General features: G+C 43.5%; 1 protein-coding gene across 1 annotated transcript in view; it reads left to right on the top strand.

Annotated features, from left to right (window-relative positions):
• vps13c (vacuolar protein sorting 13 homolog C) overlaps positions 1–16,057 on the top strand; it is a 117,321-nt gene that overhangs the window by 7,506 nt on the left and 93,758 nt on the right. Inside the window, exons 7-18 of the mRNA XM_039796185.1 lie at positions 2,320–2,429; positions 2,556–2,615; positions 2,823–2,882; positions 4,428–4,508; positions 4,613–4,670; positions 5,879–6,006; positions 9,063–9,169; positions 11,122–11,296; positions 11,725–11,787; positions 12,424–12,562; positions 13,526–13,626; positions 14,639–14,781. Coding sequence (XP_039652119.1) covers positions 2,320–2,429; positions 2,556–2,615; positions 2,823–2,882; positions 4,428–4,508; positions 4,613–4,670; positions 5,879–6,006; positions 9,063–9,169; positions 11,122–11,296; positions 11,725–11,787; positions 12,424–12,562; positions 13,526–13,626; positions 14,639–14,781 — 1,225 coding nt within the window. The remainder of the gene's footprint in view (positions 1–2,319; positions 2,430–2,555; positions 2,616–2,822; positions 2,883–4,427; positions 4,509–4,612; positions 4,671–5,878; positions 6,007–9,062; positions 9,170–11,121; positions 11,297–11,724; positions 11,788–12,423; positions 12,563–13,525; positions 13,627–14,638; positions 14,782–16,057) is intronic.

Genomic DNA, 16,057 nt, shown 5'->3' with positions numbered 1-16,057 from the left:
TTCAGTGAACTCTTTTAGTCCAATATGAGATCGTATTCTGAACGGCCGCCATGACAGTCTGGCTTTGAATTTCCGGGGAAAACAAACCCATGTGACGCGTTCGTCCAGTCAGCTGCCGGTTTCATTTCTTGGGCAACAATCAAGCCCCGAGGAGGAGCGCTAAGTCTATATGCCACCATGGGCTTAGCGGATAACGGTGGTACTGCACCCCATGGCCCAGAAAGACTTTTCACATACATTACATGGCGAAAGAAACATCTATATTTCAGCGGATCATTTGTTTCGGGGTATATCAACCTACCAGCCCGAACACTGAAAGGGTCCTTGTTTAAAACGTCACGTTTTTAACATTTTTAACATTCACTAGAAGCAAATCCAGAATTATTAAATTTGAAATGATGAACGCGCATAATGGACGCGAGCAGACCCACGGGACTGGGCCCGCTCACATGACTGTTCTCCCGAGCTCATGTAGCTAGCTGTAATAATGGATATATGATCACATGACTGTTCTCCGAGCTCATGTAGCTAGCTGTAATAATGGATATATGATCACATGACTGTTCTCTGAGCTCATGTAGCTAGCTGTAATAATGGATATATGATCACATGACTGTTCTCTGAGCTCATGTAGCTAGCTGTAATAATGGATATATTATCACATGACTGTTCTCCCGAGCTCATGTAGCTAGCTGTAATAATGGATATATGATCACATGACTGTTCTCCCGAGCTCACGTAGCTAGCTGTAATAATGGATATAGCTAATGGTTGTAATTCACTATGTGTTCTATTAATACGTCCATGGTATTATCTTATGAAGTTATGATACATCCGAGCGATGTATGTATGTTGTAAAGCCTGTTACGTGGATGTAACGTCATTAGCGTTTCCCAAACTGGCGTGGCTATCGGCTAGCTAGCTAGTTGCTAACATCAGGGTTAGCTAGCATGGCTGTATTAAGATCATGCCTACATAACGTTACTACAGACATAGTGATTACATGGCCTTGGTTCTCTCTTATGATCCATCCGAGGGCTGTATGCTGTAAAGCTTGTAACGTGGATGAGAGATGAAGCCATGGATGAGCTCTGTTCACGAAACTGCAGGCTAACTGCTAGCGCTAGCTAGTAGCTACTTAACTAGTAGCACGACATAATGATTAAATCTCCTTGGTTGTCTAGCTAAATACATCTATCGTTTATTTAGCTAAGCATGTAAACGATCGGGAACAACAAAAACAATGTTTAACGTTAGTGAATATTTTAGACAATGAAAACGGCGAGTTCATGAGTTCGCCACTTGTAAGAGCCAAGAGAGACGGTCATGAACGAGTATATTGCTACCGGTTGCTAAGACAACACAAACAAATTGTTGCTAGTGCGCGTGTCCACCGTGACGTCATGGGCGAAGAATGCGGAAAAGCCGAGCTCCATGTTGTCTTAATGCGCTTTTGAGCAACTCTCATTGGAACGTACGGGGCTTCACCTGAACACTGTATCCAGTTCTCTTAATACATCCATGGCAACAGATTAGCACCGCCTGCTGTTATAGAGATGTATTAAGTCTCGTCTCGTCTTTTTGGTGTGTTCTGTGGCACTTTTTGGGCCAACACGGGGAGACTGATCGTTTCGACTGGCTTTTCTGTCAATGGTTGGCTGTCGGCTATGTGTGTAAGCAGCTTTAAGGGGAGAGCGAGAGGAGGACAGTAGTAGCAGCAGCAGTAGTAGTAGTAGCAGTAGTAGTAGTAGTAGAGTTCAGTAGAGCAGACTGCTCTGCAGACTCGTGTAATTACGACTTTATGACTTTTCATAAACAGCTGATGAGCTGCGGTGTACATTGAGGAAACCGTGTCGTGTGTCTGCCCTATTTCTGATACCGTGGCGGCAAAATCAACATAGAGGAAACACTGCGTTGTGTGTATTTCTGATTTGTATATATGTTTTGTGTGTATTTCTGATTTGTATATATGTTGTGTGTGTATTTCTGTAGTTATTATTATGTTTTTCTTTGGCTCAGGCTTCCTTCCTCTGGTACTGAAGTTATTATTTAATATATTATATTTTCTTTCTATCTTTGTCTGAACTAAACTTAACTCAGGTCTCGTATCTCTCTGTGTTTCCTTCAGAGAAGCCAGCGGAGGAGAAGAAGGATTATTATTAGGATGATTATTATTATTATTATTATTATTAGGGTTATTAGTGGAGTAATGGTGTCTCTCTCTGTGTATTCTCCAGAGAAGCCAGCGGAGGAGAAGAGGGATTATTATTATTAGGATTATTAGTGGAGTAATCATGTCTCTCTCTGTGTTTCTTCCAGAGAAGCCAGCGGAGGAGAAGAAGGACACATTTGTGGAGAAACTGGCGACTCAGGTGATAAAAAACCTGCAGGTGAAGATCAGCAGCATCCACCTGCGCTACGAGGACGACGTGAGTACTCTACCGCGGATGGGTTAGGTTAGGGTTACCGGCCGGCGGTGGGACGCCATTTTTCTGGTCTTCAAACAGACAGGAAGTGATGCATTTCAGCAGGTAAACTGTGTGTTTGTTTTTCAGCTTTTAGACCCACAGCGCCCCCTATCTATGGGAGTCACACTGTCAGAGCTCAGCCTGCAGGTAACACACACACACACTGAGACACAGACACAGACACACACAGAGACACACACACACACACACACAGACACAGAAACAGACACACACACACATACAGACACACGCACGAACAGACAGACACACAGACACATACACACACACACACACACACACACACAAAGACACACACACACCCCCACCCTGTTGACTGTCGTTGTGTGTTTCCAGACCACTGATGAAAACTGGAAGTCGTGCATCCTGAACGAAGCAGCGAAGATCATCTATAAGGTAAACAAGAGAAGGTTAGAACCACGTCATTACCGTTGTCAAACGGTTGCAGTTTGGTCAGGTTTAGGCACCAACACTCCTCACCTGGACATTTGGTGCTCTACTAACCTAAATATAGGTCAGAACTACTACGACCACTAGAGGGCTCCTCCACTACAGACCTAAATATAGGTCAGAACTACTACGACCACTAGAGGGCTCCACCACTACTGACCTAAATATAGGTCAGAACTACTACGACCACTAGAGGGCTCCACCACTACTAACCTAAATATAGGTCAGAACTATTACGACCACTAGAGGGCTCCTCCACTACAGACCTAAATATAGGTCAGAACTACTACGACCACTAGAGGGCTCCACCACTACAGACCTAAATATAGGTCAGAACTACTACGACCACTAGAGGGCTCCACCACTACTGACCTAAATATAGGTCAGAACTATTACGACACCCAAGGGCTCCACACTACTAACCTAAATATAGGTCAGAACTACTAACGACCACTAGAGGGCTCCACCACTACAGACCTAAATATAGGTCAGAACTACTACGACCACTAGGGGCACTCCACCACTAGAGACCTAAACATAGGTCAGAACTACTACGACCACTAGAGGGCTCCACCACTACAGACCTAAATATAGGTCACAACTTCCACTACGACCACTAGACCGTATACATAGGCTAACCTAGGTCATTCTACGCGCTGCAGGCTCCTACTGCTAACCTAAATATAGGTCAGAACTACTAACGACCACTGAGACGCCTCCACCACTACAGACCTAAATATAGGTCACAGAACTACTACGGCCCACTAGGGGCTCCACCACTACTAACCTAAATATAGGTCAGAACTATTACAGCCACTAGAGGGTCCCACCACTACAGACCTAAATATAGGTCAGAACTACTAAGACCACTAGAGGGCTCCACCACTACAGACCTAAATATAGGTCAGAACTACTAACGACCAAGAGGGCTCCACCACTATTAACCTAAATATAGGTCAGAACTATTACGACCACTAGAGGGGCTCCACCACTACAGACCTAATTATAGGTCACAACTACTACGACCACTAAAAGGGGCTCCAACACTACAGACCCAAATATAGGTCAGAACTACTACGACCACTAGAGGGCTCCTCCACTGCTAACCTAAATATAGGTCAGAACTACTACGACCACTAGAGGGCTCCTCCACTACAGACCTAAATATAGATCAGAACTACTACGACCACTAGAGGGCTCCACCACTACTAACCTAAATATAGGTCAGGTTCATTGGCTGGATAATGTGCTTCACTTTAAATGACCTGAAGTTGAATGTTGTTCTTTGATTGGTTCGATTCTCAGTTTTTGACTTCTGTGTGTGTGTCTGTGTGTGTGTTTGTGTCTGTGTATGTATGTGTGTGTGTGTGGGGGGGGTGTGTGTGTGTGTGTGTGTGTGTGTGTGTGTGTGTGTGTGTGTGTGTGTGTGTGTCCGTGTCTATATGTGTGTGTGTCTGTGTGTCTTTGTGTCTGTGTGTGTGTGTGTGTCAGCTCGGGCGTCTGGAGTGTCTCTGCGCCTACTGGAACGTCAACAGTCCCATCTTTTACAAAGGCTCATGGGAAAACATCGTGGTGAGTAGGAAAGATACCGAGCAGCAGAGTCACAAACAAACGAGTCAATCGATTTGCTTAATTAAATCCACTCCTCCTCCTCTTCCTCCTCCTCCCTCCTCCAGGATCAGCTGAAGTCTGGGATCAGCAGCAGAGATCAGGAGATCCCTCACTATCAGTACAGTACGTTAAAGTTTACTCCAGTTTAAACTGGTTTATATGTCACATGAACCAGTTTATTTCAGTTAAACATTAAACATATAGTTAGATGACTGCTGATATAAAGACGTATAGTTAGATGACTACAGATATAAGACATATAGTTAGATGGTGACTGCTGATAAAAAGACATATAGTTAGATGATGACTGCAGATATAAGACATATAGTTAGGTGACTGCTGATATAAAGACATATAGTTAGATGACTACAGATATAAAGACATATAGTTAGATGACTACAGATATAAGACATATAGTTAGATGGTGACTGCTGATATAAAGACATATAGTTAGATGACTACAGATATAAGACATATAGTTAGATGATGACTGCAGATATAAAGACATATAGTTAGGTGACTGCTGATATAAAGACATATAGTTAGATGATGACTGGAGATATAAGACATATAGTTAGATGGTGACTGCTGATATAAAGACATATAGTTAGGTGATGACTGGAGATATAAGACATATAGTTAGATGGTGACTGCTGATATAAAGACATATAGTTAGGTGATGACTGCAGATATAAGACATATAGTTAGATGGTGACTGCTGATATAAAGACATATAGTTAGATGATGACTGCAGATATAAGACATATAGTTAGATGATGACTGCAGATACAAGACATATAGTTAGAAGATGACTGCAGATATAAAGACATATAGTTAGATGATGACTGCAGATATAAGACATATAGTTAGATGATGACTGCAGATATAAGACATATAGTTAGATGATGACTGCAGATATAAGACATATAGTTAGATGATGACTGCAGATACAAGACATATAGTTAGATGATGACTGCAGATATAAGACATATAGTTATGTGACTGCTGATATAAAGACATAGTTAGATGATGACTGCTGATATAAAGACATATAGTTAGATGACTACTGATATTAAGACATATAGTTAGATGTGTACAGATATAAAGACATATAGTTGACTGCTGATATAAAGACATATAGTTAGATGACTACCAATATTAAGACATATAGTTAGATGACTACAGATATAAAGACATATAGTTGACTGCTGATATAAAGACATATAGTTAGATGACTGCTGATATTAAGACATATAGTCTGATGACTGCAGATATAAAACATAAGATAATAACGTCCTATTAATCAATAATCAACCTTCTCTCTGATTCAGTCTTCAAGCCGATCTTCGCCTCGGCCAGAATGTGCATCAACCCCACGGCTGATCTGGAGCTCAAGAGTCCCAAAGCTAAGCTTCACCTGGAGGTCCAGAACATCAGCATAGAGATCACCAAACCACAGGTCAGACAGACAGACAGACAGGTAGACAGGGAGGGAGACAGGTCAGACAGACAGGGAGGGAGACAGGTCAGAGAGATCGGGAGGGAGGGAGACAGGTCAAACAGACAGAAAGGGAGGGAGACAGGTCAGACAGACAGACAGGAAGATTGACAGGTCGGTCAGACAGACAGACAGTGTATATTGTGTGGTCTTTAATCTGTCTGTTGGTGATAATTATAACTGTTATTATATATTATATACAGTGTGTGTATGTATGTATGTGTGTGTGTATATATATATATATATATATATATATATATATATATATATATATATATACATACATACATACATACATACAGTACAGGCCAAATGTTTGGACACACCTTCTCATTCAATGTGTTTCTTTATTTTCATGACTATTTACATTGTAGATTCTCACTGAAGGCATCAAAACTATGAATGAACACATGTGGAATTATATACTTAACAAAAAAGTTTGAAATAACTGAAATCATGTCTTTATATTTTAGATTCTTCAAAGTAGCCACCCTTTGCTTTTTTGATAACTCTGCAAACCCTTGGTGCAGGGCTCGACACAAGCAATGGCCCGATGGCCCGGGGCCAGTAAAAACGTATGTCGGGCTGGTTGATTGGCCAGTACCAACGTCATACAGAGTGGCACGAAGCGTGTGAATGTTAACATTTCACATTTTCACCTCCGGTAATTTATAAACAATTCATTTGGATACAAGCGTTGCATTTTGGAAGATAGATTGGATTCTGAACAGCGATGTCCGCGCTGCGCGCACACACACAGCAGGGCCGAGGTGTGTGCGTTCACGCAGCACATGTAACTGAATGGAAACGTTACCGAGGATTATTTACCGCCGATGGCACAGATGAACTAACGTTACACTCGTTACTGTAAGTACAATACAATAAAACCTCCATGATTAAAGAGTCAATACTTATCAATAACCCACCTACCTGTTGTACAGGCATAATCATGTAGAAAGCGATATTTCAGTCTGCTCTGTCTGCGCTGTCCACTCTCGTCCACCGTGCTGTGCAAACACAGCTCTACTCTGCAAATAGCGACTTTACAAACAAGCTAAAATGAAAGATGTCAGTTTGTAGTCTAACGGTTTATCTTAATTTGCAACCAATCTTGAACTTTGGACAAACTCTTGTAAACATAGCTGCTGTCTAAACGAGCCATCCTCTCCGCTGGAGCGGTAAACCTATGGATGTATTATAAGACCAAAACAAATACACGTGGCTACTTAATATGCACGTGAATGACGTCGCGTTCTTCATTCTTGATGATGTTGCTGGTTGTGTCATTTAGCAACAACATTGTCTTATTTCAAATGAGGCCTACAGGATGAATGCTAGCCTGCTTATCAGTCCATTCATCATTACAGCTGCTGTTTTCCACAACTTTTCACTTCAGGCTCTTTGACAGTGACATGTTTACCTGACAACAGGCCTTTCTTTCTGTAAGCATTCTCCACCAATCAGGACACGGATTACGTTTCAGTAATCAAGACTTTAACCATCACTCCTCAGTGAACTGCCCCCTAATCTGAGATCATTTTCTAGTTAAGTAGCCTATCTAGTTATCATTATGGATTTTCCATGTTTTTAGGGGGTTGCTTACACTAATACATGTATGTGAAAAAAATATAGCATTAATTTAGTAAGAAAGTGAAAATATCAAACAAGGAGATGCGTATTAGGTATAATTTTATTTTCTTTATTTGAAAGTCTGGCACCTGGAGTGTCTGCTTAAAAAAATTCTGGCCCTTGGAAAAATGTAGTTGATGACCCCTGGTCTAGCTTTACTGCTAATGGGCCATTTTTACAGCAGACATGTTGACTTGTCATAGTAGGAAAAGCACAGCTGAAACTGATAACCTTAACGATGGCTCAGTTCCATCAAGTGTCCCAGGAAGATATTTCAGTGAGTCAGCATGCACAATACCAGGACCTCTCCTAAGTGGAATGCAGCCATCAGTAATGGTTTAATACCAGGACCTCTCCTAAGTGGAATGCAGCCATCAGTAATGGTTTAATACCAGGGCCTCTCCTAAGTGGAATGCAGCCATCAGTAATGGTTTAATACCAGGACCTCTCCTAAGTGGAATGCAGCCATCAGTAATGGTTTAATACCAGGACCTCTCCTAAGTGGAATGCAGCCATCAGTAATGGTTTAATACCAGGACCTCTCCTAAGTGGAATGCAGCCATCAGTAATGGTTTAATACCAGGACCTCTCCTAAGTGGAATGCACCCATCATTAATGGTTTAATACCAGGACCTCTCCTAAGTGGAATGCAGCCATCAGTAATGGTTTAATACCAGGGCCTCTCCTAAGTGGAATGCACCCATCATTAATGGTTTTGAATACATTGCTTTTCCTACTATGACATGTCAATGTCTGCCGTGAAAAACGTTTATGGCACAACATACAGTGGCAGTGGCTAGCTGGGTTATAACCATTTTCTGAAGCTTCATAGTAGGTGCGATGTATATTTTCCTGCGTTTTTTTGTCCTTTGCCAATCACACCTATGATATTTATTTCAGGGCCAGTAAAAATGTAGAAGGGGCCAGCAAAACTCTGATCTACTGGCCCCGGGGGCCAGTGGGGATTTTTTTTTATTTTGAGCCCTGCTTGGTGTTTTCTCAATGAGCTTCATGAGGTAGTCACCTGAAATGGTTTTACCTTCACAGGTGTGCTTTGTCAGGGTTAATTAGTGAAATTGTTTCCCTTATTAATAAAAAAGCAAAGGGTGGCTACTTTGAAGAATCTAAAATATAAGACAAGTTTTCAGTTATTTCACAGTTTTTGTTAAGTACATAATTCCACATGTGTTCATTCATAGTTTTGATGCCTTCAGTGAGAATCTACAATGTAAATAGTCATGAAAATAAAAAGGAAACGCATTGAATGAGAAGGTGTGTCCAAACTTTTGGCCTGTACTGTATATATAGTTTATAGTTTATAATATATATATATATATATATATATATATATATATATATAGTTTATAATATGTTATGGTGTGTTCCAGTACCTGAGCCTAGTGGAGCTGCTTGAGGCCGTGGATTGTATGGTGAAGAACGCCCCCTACAGGAAGTTCAGACCGGACGTCCCCGTCCACGGCAACGCCAAACTCTGGTCAGTCAACACACACCTTCATCATCATCATCATCATCATCATCATCATCATCATCATCATCATCATAATAATAATAATAATACATTACATTTAACCCTTTAGGCCGGGTTTTATTTTTAAAAATACTAGATTTTGACACCTAAATTTCAGACGGCTCTGGCTTGAAAGTGGTTTGAGATAGAGACAAAGTGTAAATGAAACAAATATTGAGAATGACCTAACGTTTATCTAGGGAGTAAATTTTCCCATCTAATTTGCATATTATCACGTCATATGGCGGCGGCCATATTGGATTATGTAATTTCCATGAAATACCTGATATTTTAAAAGAGAGGTGAACTTATTTAATCAGATTTACCCCAGAAAAAGTCGCTAGTCGCTTTTGACAAAAAAAGTCAAGTTTGGATGGGATTTCGTCAAACATTTTGCACTGAAGCATGACGTATTTCTGAGCTAAGGCCTAAGTAGTGGAGTGCTGTGTGTCTCCTCTCTGCTCTGACTGCAGACTGGGACTGCTGCGCGAGGCTACTGAGAGACTGACCGCCTGTGAGGGCTTTTGGACGGGGGAGGGGCTCATGGCAGCACCCGCTGCTTGTTGAGCACAGTAATTGCAGAGTAATAACACTATATTCGGAGAAAACAGCTGTTTGATTCAGTACTGCGTCGTGTCCCTAATTATTTTGTGTAAGAGTGAGAAACATTTACACCCGCTCTGTAAGCCAGGGCAAGATCGGTGGCGCATACGTGATTCAATGCAGCCTGGACGCGGAGTGCTGTCCGTCTCATCTCTGCTCTGACGGCAGGCTGGGACTGCTGCGCGAGGCTGCTTTAAAGGGTTAAAGCCCTGAACACCTATACAGGGGTTTTCAGTTAATGAGGCTGATTAAATATAGGCTCAAGACAGTGGGTGTGTTTAGGCTGAGTGGATATAGTCCCAGGACAGTGGGTGTGTTTAGGCTGAGTGGATATAGACCCAGGACAGTAGGTGTGTTTAGGCTGAGTGGATATAGTCCCTAGACTGAGTGGATATAGACCCAGGTCAGTGGGTATAGTCCCAGGACAGTGGGTGTGTTTAGGCTGAGTGGATATAGTCCCAGGACAGTTGGTGTGTTTAGGCTAAGTGGATATAGTCTCAGGACAGTGGGTGTGTTTAGGCTGATTGGATATATCTAATCAGTGTTTAGGCTGACTAGATATAGACCCAGGACACTGGGTGTGTTTAGGCTGAGTGGATATAGTCCCAGGACAGTGGGTGTGTGTAGGCTGAGTGGATATAGTCTCAGGACAGTGGGTGTGTTTAGGCTGAGTGGATATAGACCCAGGACAGTGGGTGTGTTTAGGCTGATTAGATATAGACCCAGGACAGTGGGTGTGTTTAGGCTGATTAGATATAGACCCAGGACAGTGGGTGTGTTCAGGCTGATTAGATATAGACCCAGGACAGTGGGTGTGTTTAGACTGAGTGGATATAGACCCAGGACAGTGGGTGTGGTTAGGCTGATTAGATATAGTCCCAGGACAGTGGTGTGTTTAGGCTGATCGGATATAGCCCCAGGACAGTGGGTCTATGCTGATTGATTGGACATCTTCCTGAGTCTCTCGTGAGCTTTGTTGCCCAAATGACAGCTTTATCATTCTTATTGGTAGAAAGCATTTGTGACCTAATAAGTCCCCATCAACCTGAGCAGAGTCTAATCAGCCAGAATACCTGAAAACACGTGTGTGGGTGTTCAGAGGCTCTGAAGGATCTGAAACCTTTTGGACACTTGAGATGCTTGTTCTGAGTCGATGTGTAAGTGACAGGAGATGGTCGGCACGCCCCAAGTTTGGAGCTTTTTCCGTGGCTTTTTTCAACTGCTGTAACACTGTGCGTGTTTGTTTTCTCTGCCTCTGCCAGGTGGAGGCACGGCTGTAACAGTGTGTGTGTGTTTGTTTTCTCTGCCTCTGCCAGGTGGAGGTACGGCTTTAACAGTGTCCTGGAGGTGCAGGTCCGGCGGTACAGCCAGATGTGGTGCTGGTCCAACATCAGGCAGCACCGAGAGAACCTGAAGGCCTACAGGACGGCCTACAGGGACAAACTGCTGAGTCACAACAAGCCCAGCCCCGACACGGAGAAACACATCCAGGTGCTGCTCCGCTAGCGCTCGCATGTTCAAAATACACAGAATTAACTCTGCTCGGTCAGCGTTAGGAATGTGTGTGTGTGTGTGTGTGTGTGTGTGTGTCTGACGTGCTGACCGTGTGTATGTTTGTGTGTGTGTGTCTGATGTGCTGAGCGTGTGTGTCTGTATTTGATGTGCTGACCGTGTGTGTGTGTGTGTGTGTGTGTGTGTGTGTGTGTGTGTGTGTTTTTGTGTGTGTGTGTGTTGTGTGTGTGTGTGTGTGTTTGTGTGTACGGTGTGTGTGTGTGTGTGTGGTGTGTGTGTGTATTTGACGTGGCGGAACGTGTGTTTTATTTGTGTTGTGTGGGTGTGTATTTGATGTGCTGACCTGTGTGTGTGTTTTTTTGTTTTTTTGTGTGTGTGTGTGTGTGTGTGTGTGTGTGTGTGTCCAGGACCTGGAGAAAGTTCTGGACGTGTTCAGCATCACTCTGACACGCCAGCAGGCCCAGATGGAGGTAAACTCGTCCACTGCCTTTACTCAGTCACACTACTGCCTTTACTTATTTCATTTCATTTCATTTATTTATTTGTATAGCACAAGTAAACACAACAGAAGTTGACCACTGTGCTTCACATAACAAGAGTCAGGAAAGATAATAGAATAAAACATCCTTCAGACAGCAAAAAACATTAATAAAAATAAGAATTTAGAGAAATGCACGCTTCAAGAGATATAACTTTAGTTTGAGTTTAAACTCACTATCTTTTCCTCTCTCCCTTCCTTCCTTTCCTTTCTCCATCTTTCCCTCTCTCCCTTCCTTCCTCTCCTTTCCTTTCTTTATCTTTCCCTCTCTCCCTTGCTTCCTCTCCTTTCCTTTCTCTATCTTTCCCTCTCTCCCTTCCTTCCTCCCTCTCTTCCTCCCCCTGTTGACTGGTTTTATCTCAGGTGTTGAAGAAATCATATTTGATGAATTATTTTCGTATTTTATGAACGAGGCGATAGATAAGATAAACCTTTGTTATCGTTATAATATATCTAGCCACAGCTGAGATGTAGCCTTTTTAAGTGGTGTCCCTCCTCCACTTTAATGATATTATTATTATTATTAGTATTAGTATTAGTATTAGTATTAGTATTATTATTGTTCCAGGTGATCAGATCGGGACAGAAGGTGGTGAAGAAGAAGGCAGCGGTGCAGAAACAGGGAGGAGGAGGATTCTTCAGCGGCTTCTTTGGTAAAAAGACCAAGAAGGAGGAGCAGGAGCCGGAGGAGAACCAGGAGACAGAGAGTAAGTGAAAACAGTTAAACTGCTTCATTTAGTGGGGGGACCTCCTAAATGAAGAGCTCCAACATGTTTTCCCACGGCCGAGGGAAGTTCAACCAATACGTGTCATTAGGCCATGAGGTTAACTTGCTGTTTCACCACTGATCTCCTCAGACATACAACATGTGGGTCTCTGTGGGGTTCAGGTTCGGGGTACTGTAGACCTTAAAGGTGCACTATGAGTTCCTGCATGGTTTCAGCGTGATTTCATTTTAGTATCAAATGGCCGAACACACCGTGAAAAAGCCAGGTCTCGGGAGACAACACAGGGATCAGGAAACAAGCAATAGAGGCACAGGCTGTGCACCAAAATTCAACAAAGCACTCCAGCCAATCACCGACAAGATGGTATGGGGAGGGGCTGGGGCTTAGTGACAGTCACTTAGTAATGTCGGTTACGGAAACATGAGGGGAGGGGCGAGCTTGCTCTGTTCTGTTTTGAATTTACTTGGAACGTCAACAGAAGTGACGTCAAGCAGGAACTCATAGTGCACCTTTAGGGGAGCCATAGAGTCTGGATGTTCCCTGAAGATGTGGGTCTCTGTGGGGTTCAGGTTCGGGGTACTGTAGACCTTTAGGGGGTCATAGAGTCTGGATGTTCCCTGAAGATGTGGGTCTCTGTGGGGTTCAGGGTACTGTAGACCTTCAGGGGGGTCATAGAGTCTGGATGTGGACTGAAGATGTGGGGTTCAGGTTCGGGGTACTGTAGACCTTTAGGGGGGTCATAGAGTCTGGATGTGGACTGAAGATGTGGGTCTCTGTGGGGTTCAGGTTCAGGGTACTTTAGTACTTTAGGGGGATCATAGAGTCTGGATGTTCCCTGAAGATGTGGGTCTCTGTGGGGTTCACGTTCGGGGTACTGTAGACCTTTAGGGGGGTCATAGAGTCTGGATGCTCCCTGAAGATGTGGGTCTCTGTGGGGTTCAGGTTCAGGGTTGGACGATCTGATGACGGCTGCGGAGAAAGAGAAACTCTACACGGCCATCGGCTACAGCGGCAGCTCGCACAACCTCACTCTGCCCAAACAGGTCAGTTAGTACCACTAACACTAACCAGACAGGTCAGTTAGTATCACTAGCACTAACCCGACAGGTCAGTTAGTATCACTAGCACTAACCCGACAGGTCAGTTAGTATCACTAGCACTAACCCGACAGGTCAGTTAGTACCACTAACACTAACCAGACAGGTCAGTTAGTATCACTAGCACTAACCAGACAGGTCAGTTAGTACCACTAACACTAACCAGACAGGTCAGTTAGTATCACTAGCACTAACCCGACAGGTCAGTTAGTATCACTAGCACTAACCCGACAGGTCAGTTAGTATCACTAGCACTAACCCGACAGGTCAGTTAGTATCACTAGCACTAACCAGAAAGGTCAGTTAGTACCACTAACACTAACCAGACAGGTCAGTTAGTATCACTAGCACTAACCAGACAGGTCAGTTAGTATCACTAGCACTAACCAGACAGGTCAGTTAGTACCACTAACACTAACCAGACAGGTCAGTTAGTATCACTAGCACTAACCAGACAGGTCAGTTAGTACCACTAACACTAACCAGACAGGTCAGTTAGTATCACTAGCACTAACCAGAAAGGTCAGTTAGTACCACTAACACTAACCAGACAGGTCAGTTAGTACCACTAGCACTAACCAGACAGGTCAGTTAGTATCACTAGCACTAACCAGACAGGTCAGTTAGTACCTCTAGCACTAACCAGACAGGTCAGTTAGTATCACTAACACTAACCAGACAGTTCAGTTAGTACCACTAACACTAACCAGAAAGGTCAGTTAGTACCTCTAGCACTAACCAGACAGGTCAGTTAGTACCACTAACACTAACCAGACAGGTCAGTTAGTTAGCTTTAAGACTTTAGAACACATTTTACTTAGTGTGTGTGTGTGTGTGTCTGTTTGTGTGTGTGTGTGTGTGTGTGTCTGTCTGTCTGTCTGTCTGTCTGTGTGTCTATGTATGTGTGTGTGTGTGTGTGTGTGTGTGCGTGCGTTGGTGTGTGTGTGTGTGTGTGCAGTACGTGGCGGTAGTGGTTACCTTCCAGCTCTGCAGGACCTCGGTGACGGTCAGAGAGCAGCAGGATGTCCCGGAGATCCTGAAGATCCAGATGATCGACCTGAGCACCAAAATCTCTCAGAGACCCGGAGCGCAGGCCGTCAGGTCAGTGGTGGAGCCGGGGTCAGGTAGGGGCGGGGTCAGGTGGGGGGGGTCATGCTACGTTCCAGGCAACTCGTAACTCATGTTTTCACAACCTTCTGCCGGAACGGCAGTCAAACCCCTAACTTACTCCGTGAACTGGTACCAGATCGTTGTTCTCCCAGCTACACACATCAACAACCACGGTGCCCCCTGGTGTTGCTGTACAGTAGTGGTGGGCGATATATATCGTTTACGATAATATCGTCATTGTTGTGTTAACAATGTGCAAATTGACATTATCGAGTATTTAAATTACTTAGAAAAAAACACTTCAAAACACGTATTGGAACCGATTGGAACGCTACACATTCACTCATGTCAACAAAGATGGCGGTGCGCGATTGTGCAGCGGCTGCTAGTTCTCCTGTCGGTGTATATTTATACAAGTACAGCCACACTGAACTAATCAATACAGGACTATGATACAGCACAGCCGTCCTCCAGACCGGCCACTCCAGGTTGTTGTTGGCGATAGCACGCCGAGCTAGCTAGCTACCGGCAGGATAAGAAAATAATTCCAGAGGCGGAGCAGAGGACTGCATTTTTGTGCACAATGAATGGAGTACCGACCGCAGGATTGTTGCCCAGCACGTCTCACCTGACCTGGAGCCCTGTCGGTAATATACAGGCCATTTTATTTACTACGAAAACGGCACACTGCCGTCTACGTAGCCCCTGGTGCTAACGTTAGCACAAGTTTGGCTCACTGCTAACCATAGTGAACAAACTGCAGCGCGATTACCTGGAGGGGACTTTTACAAGGCGTCCTTAAAGTCTGTACTCCCCAGCTTTTTTCCAGATTGTGCTACTAGAGGGAAGAACACACTAGACCATGTATACTCTAACATCAAGAAAGCATACAGAACTGCTCCTCTCCCTCACCTGGGCCAGTCAGATCACATAAACTAATCCTGATCCCAGCATAAGTCCCAGTCAGAAGGACTATACAGCCAAGTAGAAGGACTATCAGAACCTGACCTGACACTGCCCTGTCCCAGCTCCAGGACTGCTTCCAATAAGGACATGGTTGTGTGCTATGTTACAGAACAGAGCCCTATGTTTATTGTTATGATTTCATCTTGCTTGTATGCTGCACAATTTACATTACAGCAGAGGTGAACAACTGAATGTGTACTCAGAGTTCAATGTTCCTATACTAGTTCAATTAGTATAGTATTATTATTTTGTCTTTGAATTTTTACTTGAATACTTTTTTATTTATATTCATACTTTTATT

Source organism: Perca fluviatilis, chromosome 3 (genome assembly GCF_010015445.1).
Source record: "Perca fluviatilis chromosome 3, GENO_Pfluv_1.0, whole genome shotgun sequence".
Lineage (NCBI taxonomy): Eukaryota > Metazoa > Chordata > Actinopteri > Perciformes > Percidae > Perca > Perca fluviatilis.
This window is presented reverse-complemented; position numbering and strand designations above follow the sequence as displayed.